At 40.2% G+C, this 22270-nt stretch overlaps 1 protein-coding gene across 3 annotated transcripts in view; it reads left to right on the top strand.

Annotated features, from left to right (window-relative positions):
• LOC149974317 (protein tweety homolog 2-like) overlaps positions 1-15594 on the top strand; it is a 111512-nt gene extending 95918 nt beyond the window's left edge. The window contains exons 9-15 of one of the 3 annotated variants that reach the window (XM_090212050.1): positions 10380-10472; positions 10566-10658; positions 10813-10955; positions 11278-11469; positions 11650-11728; positions 13089-13115; positions 13830-15594. In XM_090212050.1, coding sequence (XP_090068176.1) covers positions 10380-10472; positions 10566-10658; positions 10813-10955; positions 11278-11469; positions 11650-11728; positions 13089-13115; positions 13830-13910 — 708 coding nt within the window. In that variant the 3' untranslated portion in view covers positions 13911-15594. Of the gene's footprint in view, positions 1-3639; positions 4049-10379; positions 10473-10565; positions 10659-10812; positions 10956-11277; positions 11470-11649; positions 11729-13088; positions 13116-13829 lie in introns of those variants that run through there. The other 2 variants (XM_090212051.1, XM_090212052.1) reach the window with 2 other exon arrangements.
• The last annotated feature ends 6676 nt before the right edge of the window (positions 15595-22270 follow it).

The following is a 22270-nucleotide window of genomic DNA, read 5'->3' on the forward strand; positions in this document are numbered from 1 at the left end:
TCGCAGCCGGCCGCGACCGGGAGGTCCATGGGGCGACGCACAATTGGCCTAGCGTAGTCCGGGTTAGGGAGTGTTTGCGACTCCTGTGGCGGGCCGGGTGCAGTGCACGCTAACCAGGTCGCCAGGTGCATGGTGTTTCCTCCGACACATTGGTGCCGCTGGCTTCCGGGTTGGATGCGCGCTGTGTTAAGAAGCCGTGCGGCTTGGTTGGGTTGTGTTTCGTTGATGGAGCATGCATCTAGCCGCCTGCACGCATGCAGGCGGCTAGATGCTCTCCCTGCAGTCTGTTCCTCAAGTCTGTTTTGACCTGCAATAACAGAAAGAACAATAAGAGAAGGGAGAGGGACAAAGAGGATCTACTTTCACATTTAAATGTTCTTACTCGTTTCATTGCAGAGAAGTCCCTCTTACAATTAACGGAAGACACTGTTATAGTCAGTGGAATTTCTGCCAACTGGCTAAGGCAGGGGTAGAGCTGCCCCCACTCAAATTGCGAGGCCAGCTTTGTCATTGCCGTCAGCTGATTCAACCCCTGAAATACATGAAAAACTAAAAGATGTACAGCATTAAAGAAGAGCAAACAGAGTGGTAGTTCAACAGGAAAAAGGGTTGGTCAAAACTGGCCTAAAATGTTCTCTTCAAAAGATTGTCACACTCATTCGATACTGTGAATGCTCCAACTAGCACATGTTGCTTGTAAGAGGGCCACTCTTGGAGCACAGCATCCTCTGGCGCTTGCACAAACTGCCTGGTGAGGAGGATCAGGTTAACGGTGTTTATCCTCTCACTGGAGAACGCAGACTGAGTTCCCAACACACTGGAGGCCCCCAGAATCTCCAGGTGTTGGAACCTCTGTTCTAGGCTGTCCTGGAGGCCCCCAGAATCTCCCGGTGTTGGAACCTCTGTTCTAGGCTGTCCTGGAGGCCCCCTGAATCTCCCGGTGTTGGAACCTCTGGTCTAGGCTGTCCTGGAGGCCCCCAGAATCTCCAGGTGTTGGAACCTCTGGTCTAGGCTGTCCTGGAGGCCCCCAGAATCTCCAGGTGTTGGAACCTCTGGTCTCGGCTGTCCTGGAGGCCCCCAGAATCTCCAGGTGTTGGAACCTCTGGATTCGGCTGTCCTGGAGGCCCCCAGAATCTCCCGGTGTTGGAACCACTGGTCTAGGCTGTCCTGGAGGCCAACAATATATGGATCCATGACCTAATTACAGCACAAAGCAGAAAATAAGTGATTAAGAGCTGTTTGTTTTAGTTTATCAAACACAATGTAACATTGGTTTCATCACAACATTTGAAAATAAATGTTTTTACCTCCTCTCTAAACCCAGCTCAGAACTGCTTCCTGGTCTTGGTCTCCACCTGGCCTCTCCCTCGCCTCCTCCTTGATGTTGAATGCGCCCAGACCCATTGGGACATGGATGTCCTGGTGGAGTTAGCTCAGAAATGACCCCTGGGAATCACCAGAATGTTTTATGACGAGGAGTGATGCCATTGTCACAGGGACCTACAGCAAAAGAGTTGTTTTGCTTGAAGTAATTATAATGAAGTGTCAGAAGTTCTTAAATATTTCAGTGAGTAGTGCTGTCCTTTGACTCTGTTAAACTGAGACATTTGCCCTTGTTTGAACATGAAGATAGAAAAGAATGTACCTGCTCTTTTATGGGCAGGAAGTTTACATCCTCTAATTGGAATATAATTTGAAAGCCACGTCAGGTGAGGCAGCACATCCGCCAGCAGGTAAAGTGCTGCCACAAATCTGTAGAGTTAGAAAAGTTTGTCACTCAACAATGATACATCAATTGACAATACAAAACAGGTTTTAAAAGCCATATCGTGGACCACTCAAATAGAGTTTTGAGACACGGAAGGCAGTAATAGCAACATAGTACATTATTTAATTTGGAGTCCACTATAATCTACAATACATCTAGGCCTACCTGTACGTGGCACAGAAAGCGTAGAGCAGGGATGCAAACTGGTGAGGGCCCTAAAGGTGACACATTTTTGGGACACTGAAACACGCAAAGAGTTAAATATATATATATGTGTGTGTCACGATCGTCTGTAGAATTAACAGACCAAGGCGCAGCTAACGTAGAGTTCCACATGTTTAATAAGTGAAACTGAGCAAAACAATACAGAACAAACGAAAAGTGCCGTCAATGCAGTGTTCAAAGGCACTACACAAAAACAAGGTCCCACAACAAACAGGTGGGAAAAGGCTGCCTAAATAGGATCCCCAATCAGAGACAACGATAGACAGCTGCCTCTGATTGGGAACCATACCAGGCCAACGTAGATATAACAAAACTAGAATGCCCACCCTAGTCACACCCCGACCTAACCCCAAAATAGAGAATAAATTATCTCTAAGGTCAGAGCGTGACAATATGCTTTAAAACGCTAATTTCTAGTGACTTTTAGGCTGGATCCCATCTTGAAATTCAGGTTTTAACTGTACTAATTAAACAACAAAGAATATGATCTACATGATCAGTGTCTGTATATAAAATAAAAAGTGGATAATGTGAACCAAACTCATAGCAAAAAAATAAGGAAAGCAATCCAATGTTATTTCTTGCCTAGACTTTACTGTGAAAGACACGCAAGTCCAGAGAAAAAACAATACACTAATATTGCAGTTAGCCATGACAGCCTTTATAATAGAACGCTTGTGACCACATACATGTTAATATAGCACTTGGGGAAAAAACATCTTAAAGTAGAAATAGAAGTAAATAAAAAGGCATTCTATTTTTGCTCTATTATTGTGGCCACTATAGTAGACATTGATTTAAGGGCACAAGGCTCCATGTGTGCAAAAATAACGTTCACTGAGTAAAAGATAAAGTAATCCCCCCTCACTCACACAAAAGTGTTACAGTATGATGTCAAGTTCAACATAAAAGCAATATCTTTGGGCTACACTGCGTGTTATTACATTGTACACTTTCTGCCTGTACTACAATGTGCTAGCAGCAGAGCATGAGACTCTTTGTTGGCATAATTGATCTTTCAGGCAGAGAGTGCATCTGGCATACCCCTTTTTATCCACCTTATTGAAAAAGAAGGAAAGTGTGTGGTGTTCCTTTTCACCTCCATTGGCATCCAGCTTAAGCTAGGCCCAGCTCCAGCTACACTTGATCCCTGAATCCCCTTAGCAATGCCTAATGTTCACCTAATTCTCTCATTCTGAAAATTAACCACATAGAGGGAATACATTTCTTCATAGATAGTAGTTAGTTCATTAGCTAGCTAACTATTTAACATTTCACACAGATTGCCAGGGTCCAGTGAGAAACTAATGTTATAGCTTGAGGAACGGCAAGGAGACGTATACCAGTTAATACTATAGCTAATTGGTTCCTCGAGCTCTGCTAACGTTACCTCATCTAATGTTAAAATGTTAATTCAGCAAATTTTCACACCGTAAACTCAATTATTTGATCAGCTAATGTTGCTCAACATTTCTCTGGCTAGCTAACGGAGAATTCGATCCAGCTACTGTAGAAAGATACTTAACAATTCTAACAATTCTTGTTCCACCACACTTGCTTCCTCACCTCAAACTTTCCAAATGCCAGTTATTTTTCGGTTACAGCTCATGAAGTATGCTTCATCACCTTCTCATCTCCGTCTCCAGGCTTGTCACCTACCTCTTCGTTTCGCTGAGATCAGCCACGGCCAGGTTCTGGGACAGCCAGCGAACATCCTTTACTTCCTGCAAAATAGAGTTATTTTGAGTGTAGATGCAGTAGGTAAACAAGATGAGACCAGAGTAGCCAAGCGAAGGAGTGTGATACATAATCTCATGTAGGGGACATCAGCAAATCAGGCCAGAGCAAGATGGTGGGCAGGACAAGCCACAGACACCATCCACGGGAAGGCATCCTTTAGCTGTTTTGACACACCACTATGTTGTCCTGTTTGAAGATGAGAAAAATGATTTGTATCACAAGACATAGTGTAAATGGTAGCTTCAGTCTTTACTAAGTCTTTCTTAACAAAACGATAACTCTCTTATAAAATAAAATCGGTATTTCCCTTCTAAACTGGGTAGGTATGGGTTTTGTTCTATTTTTATTGTCATCTTTTGTCATTTTTCTTCGCCAACGGTCATAATGTAATGTCCATCCTTTTTCTCAACGTCTTTCTCTTTTTTCCCAGGCCTTCCGTTAACCAGGGCAACTCTCCCATTGGCCACAGCCTAACAAGCAACCTTATTGGTCAAAACTTAAAACTAAACAAACCTATTCACTTGTAAATGACCAATTAATTATAACAAATCAACTCAATACTTGGTTCTACCACGGGTATTACATAAGACTTAGTGTTGTGTCCATACCAGTCATCACCACAGCCCCATCAGTGCCCAGGTCGTACAATCTCTCTGTTGGTATCTTTTTGATGTGCAGCACCTCCTTGATGGTGGCAACGATGGTGTCTGCCTGGCCATCAGGGACTGACACCAGGTCCAGGAACTAGTTTTAAAGGTATCCCTCTTTGTCCATGTATCTAGAAAACATACACAAATCCATAAACCATTTCATTATTACTCATGGATGCAGTGCGACTGTAGAATATCACTATTCAAAATAATGTTGTAACTCTTATTGAAATATAAACCTGACATGTAAATCCAGATGCTTATTAGTTGCCACATCTGTAGTTTCATCAGCCTCCAGGCCAATGGCTACAGATGTCTGAATGGCATGTAGGATAGGCTCCTCCACAACTTGAGCCAGAATCTTCAACATTTCTTTCACTATTATGTGTGACCTGTAGTTTGTGTTCTTGCCAATCTTCATGTAAATGAGAACAATGTGAAGTAAGTCTGGTGACATTTAAATATCAAGTGAAAAAAATATGAACAAAAACACAGAATTGTGGAGCACTCATTCACCTTGAGCTTTGTGAAATAGTACCAAACCCAGCAATTCAGCAAGGTCCAGCAGTTCTGGGAAGTTTGTGTGATGGGCCTGCTCCCGCTTTGTTAGATGGTACAGATATTTAAAACCCCCAATGATGGCCTCATGCTCAAGCACTGTGGTTGGCTCGAATGCAACCATGACTGAGGAGCCTGTGAACAGCAGCAGACATAATGCGTTATTATTGAGCCATGGTTAGTGCACAATCTGAGATATTTTACATTAAAAGGCATTTTGAGAAATGGAACTATCCAATATAACAATCTTTACCTTTTGCCATCATTGCATGAGCCCTGACACTTTCCATTCAATGCTCTGTCCCTGGTTGCCGGTTAATATAGTCCAGGCTGGACTGTCCAGCCGATGAATCTAGCTAGCTAGCTAACTTGCTAAACTAGTAACGTTAGTTAACCATGTTTCTATCATCAACATCCTTGTGAATATTGGATAGCTAATTGCCGTTACATTTGTGGCAGCAATATTATAGATCTAAATTAAGTTTAGTAGAGTGTTTAGGCTATAGCTAGCTTATGTAGTTAACTAGTTGGCTAGCTAATGTACCTTTCTTTCAGTTTCTCACACAGGTGCACTCTGAGGTGATTCAAGTTAATTGTGTTTCGCGCCACAGAGCTTCTGTATTGCGCGCAGGTGCATTCTGAAGTGATTCAAGTGAATTGTGTTTCTTGCGCAGAGCGTCTGTATTGCACACTGGTAACTGGTGCGCCGTGTTTCTTGAGTTGCTTGCTGCCTGTCACAGCTCACAGAACTAAATAGCCTTCAGAACTGTATTGAACCCAGACAGATATTTATTTACCAAGAAATGCGAATATGCTTTACAGAACTTTATTGAACATATGTTTGGTAGAAATCTAATGTTTATTTTGGTGTGGCAGCAATGATTCTACCAAATGAACGCAGAGGGAACACTGGTCTGTGGACACATATAGACACCAGAACAGTGTTAAATTAGCACACTGGTTGGTGTAAGGCCTTATTAAAATATTTACAGAGTGCCTTGTCTTTCGAGAAAATTGTAGAGTTACCACTCATGACTATTTGTTAGTGACAGAGACATGGTTGCATTCATCCATTTCGGTCCTATGGACATTACCAAGTGAGATCCTATATGTTATCATCCTTTTTTGTTATTATTTGACAAACTACCTTACATACAGTATTTCATGAGGCCTTATTTTGAGGGCCTAGTTTTACTCTAACACAGGGGCCTCGAACCCGTACACAAGGGTGTACCCTGTAGGATGTTAGCAATTATAATGAAAGGTTTACACTATTCATCTATGGCAAAGATACTTATATGTTTCCCCTTTCATCTGTGTCTGGTGTTAGCTAGCAGCCAGCATGGAACAAAAGAGGAGAAGGGTCGTTCAAAACTTTGACATTGTTGTCATGTCAACACATCCATCAGTGCTGCTGTGAACTGCATCACAAGAGACATGCCAAATTGGGAGATGCATAAAAAAATGTTTTGTTGAAATTGATGCAATTTCAATATTGTTTGAGTTTCTTTGTATATCACCAAATTAGCTTGAGATGATTGTACTGCAACACTGCATCCAAGTTCCTGGTAGTTAGCCATGAGAGAAAAGGTATGTTTTCTAAAATTTTTAGCATTTCCATCCCAAAAAATATTCTGGGTAAAATCTTAGTCTCTCAAAAGACTATTTTGCATTGGAATCAGAATGACTGTTCGGGATCTTTAAAGAGGTGATGGGTTGGAGAGGCTTATGCTGCCACCCACTGTAGTAACAGCAGAGGTGTAGGCATACTGGTAAACAAGAATACACCCATTTCCCTTATATCCCAGCACACAGGCCAAAAAGGCTGTTTTCTAATTTTGAATTATACCTTACATGGTGAAAATACACATTGATTTTGTTGTATATCCTCCCAGGGGCAAATCTGATGTTTTCAGATATAGTTCAAGCAATATTAGATCAAATCCAGATGGGAACTATTATTTTAGCAAGTGACCAAAATCACACATTCAGCAAGTTAGACCGACACAGCAATAAAAAAGGCAAATTCAAGGAGCCTCCAAAGAGGCTGCACATTTTCATCTCTACAAATAATTTACAGGACAGCTGGAGATTACTATTCCCAATGACAAAAGAGTACTCCTTTTTTTCTTTTTTCTTTCCAAAAATGCACTCAAAAATATAGTAGGTTCAAAAATCCATGACAGTGATATTGGATAATTTCCTGTATCATGCTTAATTACAACAACAGAAAATACATTTAGCGGAAGAATATGGAGAACGAACAGAGCACTTCTTCAAGACCCGGAAAAAAACGTTTTTAACCTTTACAAATGTAAAAAATACCATTACAAATGTAAACATAGAGGACAGAGAAAAGTCAACACTACACAATTCTGTATGCTTTTCTCATACTCAGCAAAAGTTAAATCTGAATTAGAAATTAAAATGAAAGAAAAATAAATCACTATTTTAGGAAAAGCCCATAAGAAATCTTTACAAGGTAAAGAAGAAAATACAATTTCTTAACTTAAGCAGGAATATGATCTTTTACTTTTGAAGAGAGACAACAACCAACAACTACAGTTTAAACTCAAATAAAGCATACTCTTTAATGGCAAATAAAGATGTTGATTTATCAATTATAGCTGTTGATTCCAAAAAGGCATTTGACCATCTTGAATGCCCTTTTCAAATTAAATAATTCATTTTATGAAAATATTTTATAAATATCCTGAAGCAAAAATATACTCAAATCATATATTTTCTGCTACATTTTCTTTAGAAGGGGGCACAAGACAGGGATGTCCTCTCTCCCTGCTCCTGTTTGCACTGGCAATTGAACCGCTTGCAGAAAGAATTAGACAGGACCCAAACGTATACGGTATCAGTATTGGTAAACTTGAATATAAACAAAACTTATTTGCTAACAATCTCCTGATATACCTGAGTAATATTGAAAACTAAATTCTCTCTTTGTTAAAAATATTTTCTGAATATTCTAAAATCTCAGGATATAAAGCTAACATGAAGAAAAAAAATGCCAATAGAAAAAAATAAAAAATAATAACTCATGATCTACAGCAATCCTTTAAGTGGACCACAAAAAATATGAAATAATTATTATGCTTAATAAGTGACAACAAACAACAAATATATAAAAATATATTTTCACGTGTCTATTTTGAAAGGATTAAGCTAAGAACATTAACAACTTCATAATTAAGAACATAAACAATATAGAATCAAATTAAATGGATTCTACAACAACCAATATCACTCCCTAAAAACACACCCCTATGAAACAATCCTTTTCAGAATCCACCAATAAATTGGCCCACATGGAAAACTAAAGGCATAGAAACTGTAAATGACTTGTTAATAGGAAATACAATTATTTCCTTGACGGAATTAAAAAGCAATTGTGGGCTGACCAATGTTTAATTTATTTTATAAATGCAACTTAAAAGTTTTATATCATGAAATTTCATTCTGAAATCTTTTTGACATCAGAGCAATGTTGAGGGAGTTCTATTTGAGTCAGAAAAGGATAGTCATATGAACGGTAAGATGTACAAAACCATGCAGAGAGCTGACAATCTCGCAGAAAATATATATAAACTAACTGACATTGGCACAAGATGGAGTGTTGAAACATAACTAACAAAATTACAGTTAATGAAAATGTACGCTTAATCCAGTATAAAGTCATGTTTAATACAAGAGACAAAATTCACAAATTCTACAGCACAACAGCACAACAGCAGAGACATGTCTTAAGTGTAAAACTAACAATGACTAAATAATTCATGCCTTCTGGGAGTGCTATAAAGTCCAAAAGTTATGGGCAGAGTTAGTAAATTGGATGTCAGAAGTTTTATGATTAATCCGTCCATCTGTACATTTCAAGACGCTGCATATGAGGGTATGGTTAGATACCCAATGGGTTAGACTATACTTTTCTTGTCAATCATTTTGAGAAAAAAAGTTGACTTAAAAACTGGAAATCATATGATCCTCCATTGTTAATAAGGATCCGCCCCTTTTTTCCTTTTCTTTTTTCGCCTAAAGTGACATACCCAAATCTAACTGCCTGTAGCTCAGGATGTGAAGCGAGATTATGCATATTCTTGATACCATTTGAAAGGAAACACTTTGAAGTTTGTGGAAATGTGAAAACCTATATATTTAAACAAGCAATTCTCAAAATCAACCTGCATTAGAGCATGCTGGGAAATATGATAATGATGGTTGTGGTTTTGGTTCAATGTGATTGTGTATGAGTTTCAGGCCCCTGTTTCCAGGTAAAACTAGGCCCTCTAAATAAGGCTTTATGAAATACATATGGTATTGTGTTAAAGAATTGAGTGTTTTTATGACATATTCGCTTAGGATCTCGCTTGGGGATAGTCAATAGGACGAAAATGGATGAATGCAACAACCATGTCTCTGTCACTAACCAATAAAGTCATGGGTGGTAACTCTACAATTTACTCGGTAGACAAGGCACTCACAGTGTGTTAATTTAACACTGTTCTGGTGTCTATATGAGACCACAGACTCATGACTTTCGGTGTTGATTTAACGCTCTGTGTTCATTTTTTTGTTTGTTTTTGAACACTGGAGAATTTGCTGTGTAGGGTTGGAGTCATAGGGTTCATACTACGCTCCCAGATCAGTTTCTAAGGGGTAAATTACAGTCTACTTGCTGTTCTTTGGTGGAGTGCACAGGTCAGAGCATGCAGATTCTGTTGGATGAGACTAACTTGCTGTTAATGATTGGCTTTTGTCTCCCTATGCTGGACAAAAGCTGAACTGACAAGCCCACTAGTGTATTAAAGTTATAATCCATCCCAAACCACGAATTCCTATGATTAACAGTGTTAAATAACACTAATATGTGAAAACAATATTTTTTGTTAACACATTTTTAATTTTGTTTTTATAGTAAGGTTGGTGGCAACATGTGAAAAATAGTTGTGGAAATCTGTTGCAAATGGCTACGTAGCTAGCTAGCCAACGTAAATACACACATTAAGTTAATATCCCCAAGCGAAATATAAACTTTGTCATGACGATATAAACAGATGGATGTGCTCTATACAATTATGCCCATACCATCTATTGGCTGATTTGGTGACTTGGAGTGCAGGTAATTGTCTTAAAAGCGTTATGAAATGTGATAGTGTGTCATCCCCTATCTCTAGTGAGGAGAACCATGTAGCTATGACGCGTTCTACACGATTTCCCGATTTCACAGATGGGCCACTGAGAAGTTAAATCATTTTTACCCATTGACAAAACATTGGCTTTTACCAACCTGACAGGAGTTTCATGATTGTTTTTTCTGTGGGTGGATTATCCCTTTAAATGTACACTACCCAGAATTTGGAATGTTGTTTTGTGTGCGTGTGTGCGTGTGTGCGTGTGTGTGTGTGTGTGTGTGTGTGTGTTTGCAGTCTCTGACCATCTTCCAAAGATCTCTGACCACCATGCAGATCCAAATACAGGGCCTGCTGCAGTTCGCTGTGCCTCTCTTCCCCACCGCTGAGGTCAGTGATGAATTTACCTGTGGCATAATGCGTCCCGTCTGTGTAAGCATTGCATTTTTTGAGTACTGAATCCTACACTTGTCTTCTCCACAGAGAGACCTATTAGGCATCCAGCACCTGCTCAACTCCTCAGAGGCTAGCCTCCACCAGTTGACTGCCCTGCTGGACTGTAGAGGACTCAACAAGGTACAGGACACCACCACTGAATCCCACGGCATGGATCTAGTTCCTTGTGACAGTGGCTCTGCTGTGTACATCTATTCACTTCACAACATGTCTCAGAGAGATATTTTCTGCTATCTGCAAATGTGTTTGTTTGTTTCCTCCCTCCACACTGTAGGACTACCTGGATGCGCTGATCGGTGTGTGTTATGACGGGGTGGAGGGCCTGCTATACCTATGCCTCTTCTCTATCCTGGCAATTTGTGCCTTCTGTGCCATGCTGTGTGCCATCCCCCGGGCATGGACACATATCGCCAGCAGGTCAGGAGGTGCCCTCCCACTGAGTCTCTTTCATTACATTTACATTACATTTTAGTCTTTTAGCAGACACTCTTATCCAGAGCATTTTGCAATCAATGCATTCAACTAAAGTAGATAAGACAACCACATATCATGATCACGAGAATAGCAAAACCAGAGCTAGTAAGAATCACAGTCACTATCTTTCTCTCTCTCTCTATCGCCCTTTTATAGAACAAGAGTATAAACATCCATTGTGTTTATACTGTACATACACCTTACCAAGTCATTAAATCATCCTGAAAATCTATGCCCCTGACCTCCAGCCTTCCTCTTCTCTCAGGGAGCGTGATTATGACGATATAGACGAGGAGGACCCATTTAACCCTCAGGCCAGACGCATGACGACCCACAACCCCAACCATGCCACCAACGTGCACAGCTTCTGCAGCTACAGCAGCAGTATGGGTAGCCAGAGCAGCCTCCACCCGCCTGCCGCACAGGCTGGGTCCAATGCACCCGTTTCAGAGTACATGTGAGTCAGAGTCCAGCCCTGGCCTGGTGTGGAGTGTATGGTAATGCAGTCTAGTGTGCTATACGTACTGAAGCTAAAGTAAAGCTAACTGTGACATGTAGTCATCATGATTGCTAAGATGACACTTTTTTGGTGATAGGGAATGTTTGTTTAACTCACTCCTTCGCTCTCCCTTCTCAGGAACCAGTCGGCGCTGTTCGGGGGGAACCAGCGGTACGAGAACGTTCCTCTGATCGGGAGAGGCTCACCGCCCCCCTCGGTGCGTTGGGTCCCAGAGGCCATGTCTTTCTTGCGATGTCACTCAGGGTTGGGGTCAATTCCAATGAGGAAAATTGGAATTTCAATTTGAAATTTCAGTTTGCTTTCTGAATTGACTGAATTGAAATTGATCCCAACCATGATGCCACTGTCCCACATACTCTCAAGTCAATCAGCATTGTAATACTGATCTCTCTCTCATCACCAGGATTTCTGTTCTGTTATTTCATTTATTCAGTGACCTGGTAGGACTTGTTCCTGTGTTTACTTTCTGTTTGCAATGTCAACTCTGGTAAAGACCTGACAGCTGGGGCTCAGACTGCTCTTTAACTCTAGCTTGAGGCTTTTCCCCTAATGATGCTCTCTCTGCTTGATGCATTCTTTAAATTGCTCAAGTCAGTGTTACTTAGACTTGAAGTTGGTCTTGTAGTTTGTTTCTCACGAGTTGTGACGAGAGTGTTTTTCTCATGACATGACATCCATATGATAATACATTTCCAATACTGAAATCCATCAGTAAGTCTTTTGATCATGGTCATAATTTTGATGACATATCAGAGAGCACACTGCTGACTTTGTGCCTTTAACCTGTCTATCTACCATAACTGTAGATTGCTGACTCATTACCCAAGTAGTAGGACAGTGAAAGAGAAGTTTAACATGGACATAGCATGCTACTTAGACCAATGCCCAGGGGAGGATGTCACAGGTGTTAGTCCTTATTTGGTCACTTTCCTTCTCTCTTAAAGTGTCTCTCTCCCCTTCTCTCTTTCACCTCCCTCTTTGGCCTCGTAGTGGCAGCTCTTTAGATCTATTCTCATTTCCTGTCGAGGAGACAGGCCACATTTTTAGGATGAATACATCAAGCTTAACCATTCAAAATGCTTGCTGTGCCTAATTACATTTGATAAAGAGACAGATATCATGCATCTCATATATTATGGGTATCTACTGTAGCTGCCTGCCATCCTTCCCACGGGATGACGTTTTTATATTTGACTGAAAATAAGGTTTATTACCTGAGACTAATGCTGAGTCCCAAATGGCACCTACACAACATCTTATTTATTTTATTTTAAAAGCAGTGGATTGTATAGGGAATAGGGTGCCATCTGGGACGAACTCTAAAGTGTTAAACCGTATCAACCTCTGTGCTTTCCCCTACCCTCTCACTCTACTACCATTTGGCTGTGAGGATTATGTCATGTGGTGTCTTTCTGGACCCATATCTACCTTTCTGCAAAGCGTGCACTCTACCTTTTCAGCTAACAGCTTCTTTGATATTTTTTGTTTGTTTGTTGTTTATATGTTTGTTTGTATTTCGTTTCTTACTTCCTTATTTTTTTTATCAACTTTTGGAGGTATACACTCAGCAATTTAGAAACAGAGTAAGTTGTTTTCTGCTCCTCTTTGGACCTCTCTACTGTCTGAAGGACAAGATAGACTCCCAATTGCTTTTCCCCCTGCCTTCGTTTAAAATCATCTCTTTCTTATTTACCTCCATTTTCATTTTGGAACTGCATTTTCTATTTCACCTCTGGCATGGCTTTGAACTGCAAACCTTACTGTTCATGACATCATCATCGTCATCATTCCAGTTGTATGTTTGACCCAGTCAGGTCTGTTTCCCCGTGCTGTTGGGAGTGTGGTGGTGTACCCTATCCTCACATCTCCTCCCTGGGTTGGGACATGTTTTCAGAGACACATCGGCAGCCCTATGTGTGCATGCCGCAAACCTTCCCTCTGTGTAATTCTATAGCTGTTACCGCCATAAGGTGCCGAGCGTCAGGCTTGTCGTTATGCTTGGTCTGGTGCTATAGAATTCTAGAGTATTGGTATGCCCCTTGTCTCACCTACTGCCTGAGAAGGCTTGATCCATAAGAAGGGACCTACAGTGTTGTCTGACTGATAGTCCAATTAATGTTTGGCATAGACACAGTATTGTCTCCCCTAGCTACCTACCCTTCCTTCCTGTCTCGCTGGTTAGATACTGTTCTGAAAGAGTACTATGTTATTCTATACTGTTGTGCATTTCATTCACTATAAGTCACCTGGTGTTGTCTCTAATTGTGTGTCCTGTGATATTATGTTTTCCCCTACAGTACTCCCCCAGCATGAGGGCTACTTACCTGTCCATGACTGAGGACCAGATCAGACACTTTGGGAATGATTTCCAGGCATAGAGCTGCTCCTCCCTCGATCTTTCTTCTCTTTCACTTCTGCCATCTCCGAGAGGGGTCATCAAACAGGCGAACACGCGCACACACACAAAAACAACTACTCCAGCAGTGTGTGACTCTGTGGCTGCTGCACGGACCCTATCCTCGTCCAACTCACTGGAATGGACCAAGGCCTGATATGAGGAAAGGTGTCACACACACAGTTGTCCCATCCCAAACCCCAGAGCATAATGTGTATGTCTCAGTCACCGTGACTCCAGCCCTTATTCTATTATATGATTCTATTCATTCTATTTGTAACAATGATATATTTTAAAAACACTAGCTTGATTCATTCACTCCGATGAGACAAAAGCAACTTTTACAATAAATTACTTTAATAATGATCTAAATTGTTCAGGAACGAATGATTTGTATACATCTATTTTGAAGTGAAACGTCTTATAAAACATATTTTAAGAATTGAAGCATGTTTTTGGGCCTTTAACCACTCCCTATTCTCCAAAACAGATTTTCTGTAATTACAGTATATATACTGTAAGTCTATGACTGCTTGTGACTATTCCTCTCTTGCTAAAAGACATTCTCTACCTGACCTCTTCAAAGACTTGATGTGGACTGCTGAACTATCTGGAGGAACCAGCCACAATATATTAATTATTCAAATCAAAAGATGGAACCATACCATTCTGTTGATATCTGAAATTGGCCAAGCACAAGGACATCAGAAATGACATTTTCACATTCTTAGAACTGAATACTGTAATTTCGACTGTCGGAGGGTCCTCCTTTTCCCTCCAAGGCAACAGACAACATATGCCATAATATTAGTTATATGTTTCCACATACAGTTGAGACCTAAACCTTGTGAAGCTCAAACTCAACCCTGATTGTATGGTAGGGCCTGGGATAGTGACCCTACACAATGCCCAACACTGATTCTTCGCAGATACCCCTCTGTGTTGCTTGCTCTTCTCCATTCAAAAGGTCTCGCACGGTGTCTGACACAGGATTTTATGTTTTGAGCCATCATTTCAACGACTAAGACATGTTACAAATGTAATTTGTCCACATACGGTAACTGATGCGCATTTAAACTATACTGTATGTTGACTTCTGTAAATACCTTGTACGTTTACAGATTGTTGTGTCTTATTTTGTAGTATTTTTTATTCATTTTAGGGTTGTCCTAATGTGCCACTGGTTGTGCGATATATGTAGCTTGTTTTAAACCAATAAAGCCCTTAGGAGAGCCTTGCTCTGCCATAATATCAGATATTCTTTTCAGAGGCCGTTGTTAAATGATGGCATTCGGTTGGATGTGTATTGTAATAGTACCATATCAACATTGAGTTTTGGTCATGACTTGCAAGCGGCTGCAAACTATCATGGTGAGAGAAATAGTGTTCAGACAGCAGTTTTAACCTTACTAGTGATCCTTTTCTTCCATTTTGAGAAAACATATCATCATACTCTTAATGAACAGGCTGGTTTGAGCTATCATCAGATAATGTTTAATTCTGTAGGATTTTATAATATTATTTTGTTTGTTTTGTTAATTTTTTCAGTTTGAATGCATGTGAAGTAGCACTGTCTAGAACCATTGAGAGTGGTGCTTGATGTGTATCTATCCTCAGAGAAGGGATATAATTGTGAATTAATAATAAAATACTTTTGAGTATTCTCATGTTGTGTTTGGTGTATCTTCATTCTATGAATGCCTTATGCACATTTTTTTTTAAGTCCCAAAATGAAAGTGTGGCTAAAGTGACCGACACTTTGCATAATTAAGTGGATGTGAAAGACCATCAGCCTAAATGTAATGACGACTTGGTTAGCCACACAGGTGTACAGGGCAAATATAATTTGACATAGTCATTGAGTTACACCGAGCTCCTGTGCAAACCATCCTTTTTCAAAACTCTGTCCTGTGGCTTCTTCTTCAATGAGGTTTAACTGTGGTTGGAATCCAATAAATGTTGCATTACCTACTAAACTGGAATATACTTCCCTTATGCTTTGTTTGAAAAAAGTATATATATAAACATACAGTATATACAGTTGAATTCAGAAGTTTACATATACCTTAGCCAAATACATTTAAACTCAGTTTCACAATTCTTAACATTTAATCAGAGTAAAAACCAGTTAGGATCACCACTTTATTTTAAGAATGAAATGTCAGAATAATAGTAGAGAGAATGATTTATTTCAGCTTTTATTTCCTTCATCACATTCCCAGTGGATCAGAAGTTTAAATACACTCAATTAGTTTTTGGTAGCATTGCCTCCAAATTGTTTAACTTGGGTCAAACGCTTCAGGTAGCCTTCCACAAGCTTCCCACAAAGAAGTTGGGTGAATTTTGGCCCATTCCTCCTGACAAAGCTGGTGTCAGGTTTTTCCAGCCTCATGATGCCATCAATTTTGTGAAGTGCACCAGTCCCTCCTGCAGCAAAGCACCCCCACAACATGATGCTGCCACCCCCGTGCTTCACGGTTGGGATGGTGTTCTTTGGTTTGCAAGCCTCCTCCTTTTCCCTCCAAACATAACAATGCTCATTATGGTCAAACAGTTCTATTTTTGTTTCATCAGACCAGAGGACATTTCTCCAAAAAGCACAATCTTTGTCCCCATGTGCAGTTGCAAACCGTAGTCTGGCTTTTATATGGTGGTTTTGGAGCAGTGGCTTCTTCCTTGCTGAGCGGCCATTCAGGTTACGTTGATATAGGATTTGTTTTACTGTGGTACTTTTGTACCTGTTTCCTCCAGCATCTTCACAAGGTATTTTGCTGTTGTTCTGGGATTGATTTACACTTTTCGCACCAAAGTACATTAATCTCTAGGAAACAGAACGTGTCTCCTTCCTGAGCGGTATGACGGCTGCGTGGTCCCATGGTGTTTATACTTGCGTACTATTGTTTGTACAGATGAACGTGGTAACTTCAGGCGTTTGGAAATTCCTCCCAAGGATGAACCAGATTTGGGGAGGTCTACAATTGTTTTTTTGAGGTCTTGGCTGATTTCTTTTGGTTTTCACATGATGTCAAGCAAAGAGGCACTGAAGTTAGGCCTTGAAATACATCCACAGGTACACCTCCAATTGACTCAAATGGTGTCATTTAGCCTATCAGAAGCTTCTAAAACAATGACATGATTTTCAGAATTTTCCAAGCTGTATAAAGGCACAGTCAACTTAGTTTATGTAAACTTCTGACCCACTGGAATTGTGATACAGTGAATTATAAGTGAAATAATCGGTCTGTAAACAATTGTTGGAAAAATTCCTTGTGTCATGCACAAAGTAACCGACTTGCCAAAACAAACAATAGTTTGCCCGGTGGATCGGTGCATCACCTGTTGTACATTTTCAACAGAGCGTTATTAGCTATTATCAGTAGCTAGCAGACTTTACTGACTACTGCCAGCAGGTTAGTCAGTGCAACATGTGTTTTACTCTGAAAAGCGAGCTGTTAGCAGACCATTAGCGGCAGTTGGTCTGTGCTACATGTGTGTTTCACTCAAGTTTAGAGCTATTAGACCGTTTTTAGCTGCTGTTTGGTCGGTAAGACAGGTGCGTTTTACTGTGAAAAGAGAACTGTTGGTAGACAGGACTTAGCGGCAGGCAGGTCGATGCAACACATGTGTTTTACTCTAAATAGAGCGCTGCTCTCTTGTCATTTGTGCATAACGTTATTTGTGTTAATGCAATTTAAATGAACTTTTTCTTGTCATCAAGGATGCAGGCCGTACGCAACTGACCTTCAAATCCTTTTTGGATTGTGGTGAGTGAAAAGTTTCACATTTCACACAATATCCTATGGAACAACACACTTATACTGACACACTTTAAATATACTTACTTTATATTTACTGTCAAATTGATCAAACTGTCAAATTTCCTTGCTGGTAATGAGTACAAAGCGAACTTGTGCCTCCCCAGATCACAGATCAGTCAAAGATTGGTTTATGTTTTGGGAGTTGTCTGATTATGCTCATCTGTAGCTGTGCTCATTGTCTTTGCCAGTCATTAATGGTTTTAAAGAATAAGTGATACTAACATTTGTATGCCGATACAATCTCAGTGTTGATAGCTATCTATGGTGTATTGCTATAATACTCAGACTGCTGTTATAATAATTCAGTGCGTGGCTGTAGTAGACAGGCTGTAGACTGCACATAATTGGAATTGATGTGGAAAGAAGCACTAAGTCAGTTTTGGGGATACGATGTTCACGTAAAGATGACCTCTTCGATTAGTGTCTTCTATTCTGTTTTTTCTCAACAAAAAATATACACAGCATATTTAATCAATAAGGATGTGCAATCTTATTTTGTCTTCACATTTGCCAATACATTTGACATTCCAACAAGACCTTGGTGTGCTGGAGATTTGTTTACCCCAAGACCCAAATCCTGATGGTGAGTTGCTTATTAGCTTAGAGCTTCACATTCATCCATACAGTCCTGGCTAGCCTAACACATGTTCTGAAATGTAAGACAAGCAGATATATCTGCTGATTTCTTTTCTCATTTTGACATTTTTAAAATGGTCTTTGTTTCTGTGCTGACCTCTCACCCCCCTTTTAGAACAGTAGTGGGTCTAATCAATTCCAAATGGTACATTTTTGCATTCCGCCTGTCATTAGCAAAAGTCCTCTAATCATAATAATGGATGTTTCCACCTAAATTGTGTTATAATTACAATGTTATTCACACCAGTTAAATATAAACATGATTGCTAGATTCGTTGAGTTCCTCTGCAAGCAGCTCCTTATCAAAATACAGTGGAGACAATGAGGGGGACTCCGAGGACACCATTAAATTGCAGCAGATTCCTGCTACAAGAAAGACAGCTGGGGATAATCGTCCATCTCATGTAAGTACTGAACATTTCCAGCTTAAACAAACATTACACTTGCTATTTCATTGCTGTTTTAAAAGTGTTAGTGTGTTCCTTTTTTAAATTACTCCGACTTAGATGATTGAAGACATTCTGAAGAACAAACCTTGAGGAGAGAGGATCATGAATGAGTATGCTTGGCCAAAAAGCCTAACAGATAGCAGAAGATGCGATATGGTCAAGATATTGGTTGCACAAATGACAAGTGAACATGGGATTATGTCATATCCTCATTACATACAGTGGGGCAAAAAAAGTATTTAGTCAGCCACCAATTGTGCAAGTTCTCCCACTTAAAAAGATAAGAGGCCTGTAATTTTCATCATAGGTACACTTCAACTATGACAGACAAAATGAGGGAAAAAAATCCAGAAAATCACATTGTAGGATTTTTAATGAATTTATTTGCAAATTATGGTGGAAAATAAGTATATATTTTTTTGCCCCACTGTAAATTTACTGTGTACCGAGTTCCAAACTGCCTAATAACACACAAGTTATTGTATTTTTCTTGTCTATATTGAATACATCATTTAAACATTCACAGTGTAGGTTGGGAAAAGTATGTGAACCCCTAGGCTAATGATTTCTCCAAAAGCTAATTGGAGTCAGGAGATTGCTAACCTGGAGTCCAATCAATGAGACGAGATTTGAGATGTTCATTAGAGCTGCCCTGCCCTATAAAAAACACTCACAAAAAGTGAGTTTGCTATTCACAAAAATCATTGCCTGATGTGAACCATGCATCGAACAAAAAGAGATCTCAGAAGAATTGTTGACTTGTGCAAAGCTGGAAAGGGTTACAAAAGTATCTCTAAAAGCCTTGATGTTCATCAGTCCATGGTAAGACAAATTGTCTGTAAATGAAGAAATTTCAGCACGGTTGCTACTCTCCCTAGAAGTGGCCGTCCTGCAAAGATGACTGCAAGAGCACAGCGCAGAATGCTCAATGAGGTTAAGAAGAATCCTAGATTGTCAACTAAAGACTTCCAGAAATCTCTGGAACATGCTAACATCTCTGTTGGTGAGTCTATGATAGGTAAAACACTAAACAAGAATGGTGTTCATGGGAGGACACCACGGAAGAAGCCACTGCTGTCCAAAAAAAAACATTGCTGCCAGTCTGAGATTCGCAAAAGAGCACCTGGATGTTTCACAGCGCTACAGGCAAAATATTCTGTCGGCAGATTAAACTAAAGTTGAGTTGTTTGGAAGGAACACACAACACTATATGTGGAGAAAGAAAGGCACATCACACCAACATCAAAACCTCATCCCAGCTGTAAAGTATGGTGGAGGGAGCATCATGGTTTGGGGCTGCTTTGCTAACTCAGGGCCTGGACAGCTTGCTATGAACAGCTTGCTAAAAATGAATTCCCAAGTTTATCAAGGCATTTTGCAGGAGAATGTAAGGCTCTCTGTCCGCCAATTTAAGCTCAACAGAAGTTGGGTGATGCAACAGGACAACGACCCAAATCACAGAAGTAAATCAACAAAATAATGGTTTCAACAGAAGAAAATACGCCTTCTGGAGTGACCCAGGTAGTGTCCTGACCTAAACCTGATTTGAGATGCTGTGGCATGACCTTGAGAGCGGTTCACATCAGACATCCCAAGAATAGTGCTGAACTGAAACAGTTTTGTAGAGAGGAATTGTCCAAAATTCCACCTGACCGTTGTGCAGCTCTGATCCGCAACTACAGAAAATGTTTGGTTGAGGTTATTGCTGCCAAAAGGAGGGTCAACCAGTTATAAATCCAAGGGTTCACATACTTTTCCCAGCCTGCACTGTGAATGTTTACACAGTGAGTTCATTAAAGACATGAAAACGTGTTAATTGTTGGTGCGTTTATTAGTTTAAGCACACTGTGTTTATCTATTGTTGTGACTTAGATGAAGATCAGATGAAATGTTATGACCAATTTATGCAGAAATCCAGGTAATTGCAAAAGGTTCACATACTTTTTCTTGCCACTGTATGTAGCCAAACGTAGCTGCTGCTCGTTCCGTTTGCTCGAAAATTGATAAATGGTCAAAAAAATTAAGGCCTGCGTCCTGAGAGACACATACCATCTTTAATGGACAACAGGAGAGGATATTTTTTAAGTACTGGACAGCTTTGTGACATCAAATGGACTTTGGTGGTCAAGATGTGTTGTTATCTCTACTGATGGCACAAAAGCCATGACGGAGACATAGAGGAGTGGTAACGCGCTTGCAAGCAGTTGCTCCCTATGCCACTTGGGTACACTGCAGCATCCACTGAGAGGCTCTTGCGGCCAAGGGAATGCCTGACAGCTTGAAAAACCTTTTAGAAACTACAGTGAAAATTGTTAACTTTGTTAAAGCAAGGCCCATGAACTCTCGTGTATTTTCTTCATTGTGTAATGATTTGCGCAGTGACCATGTAACGCTTTTACAACATACAGAAGTGCGCTAGTTATCAAGGGGCAAAGTATTGACACGTTTTTTTTAAATTGAGAGACAAGCTTAAAGTTTTCTTTACTGACTAGAATTTTCACTTGTCTTCCATGATGATGAGTTTCTCACACGACTGGCCTATCTGGGTGATGTTTTTTCTCGCCTGAATGATCTGAATCTAAGATTACAGGGACTCTCCGCAACTATATTCAATGTGCGGGACATAATTGAGGCTTTGATTAAGAAGTCGGTGCTCTTCTCTGTCTGCTTTAACAAGGACAACACACAGGTCTTTCCATCATTGTATGGACAATGTCAAATGTGATATAGCGAAGCACCTTAGTGAGCTGGGTGTGGAATTACACAGGCACTTTCCCGAAACGGACGACGCAAAAGAGATTCGTTATCCCTTTCATGCCCAGCCTCCAGTCCACTTACCGATAACTGAACAAGAGAGCCTCATCGAAATTGCAACAAGCAGTTCTGTGAAAATGTAATTTAATCAGAAGCCACTGCCAGATTTCTAGATAGGGCTGCGCTCAGAATATCCTGCCTTGGCAAATCGTGCTGTTAAGACACTGATGCCCTTTGCAACCACTTACCTATGTGAGAGTGGATTCTCGGCCCTCAATAGCATGAAAACTAAATACAGGCACAGACTGTGTGTGGAAAATGATTTAAGACTGAGACTCTCCAATACAACCCAACATTGCAGAGTTGTGTGCATCCTTTCAAGCACAACCTTCTCATTAACCTGTGGTGAGTTATTCAACATGTTTTATGAAGAAATAAGGTTTTGTTTGTAAGATGGCTAAATAAAGAGCATATTTATTATTATATTATTATTTGTGCCCTGGTCCTATACGAGCTCTTTGTCACTTCCCAAGAGCCGGGTTGTGACAAAAACTCACACTCATTCTTATGTTTAATAAATTTATTGGATAGTGTGTGTGTGACAGGCTTACAATGATGGCAAAAAAATTACATTAGAGAGTGCGCTGAACCTGGTGCTAGCTGTAGAGTACGCAGCTGAAGGTTGA

This window comes from Oncorhynchus mykiss, chromosome 20, assembly GCF_057628025.1.
Source record: "Oncorhynchus mykiss isolate SJ-2025 chromosome 20, ASM5762802v1, whole genome shotgun sequence".
Classification (NCBI taxonomy): Eukaryota; Metazoa; Chordata; class Actinopteri; order Salmoniformes; family Salmonidae; genus Oncorhynchus; species Oncorhynchus mykiss.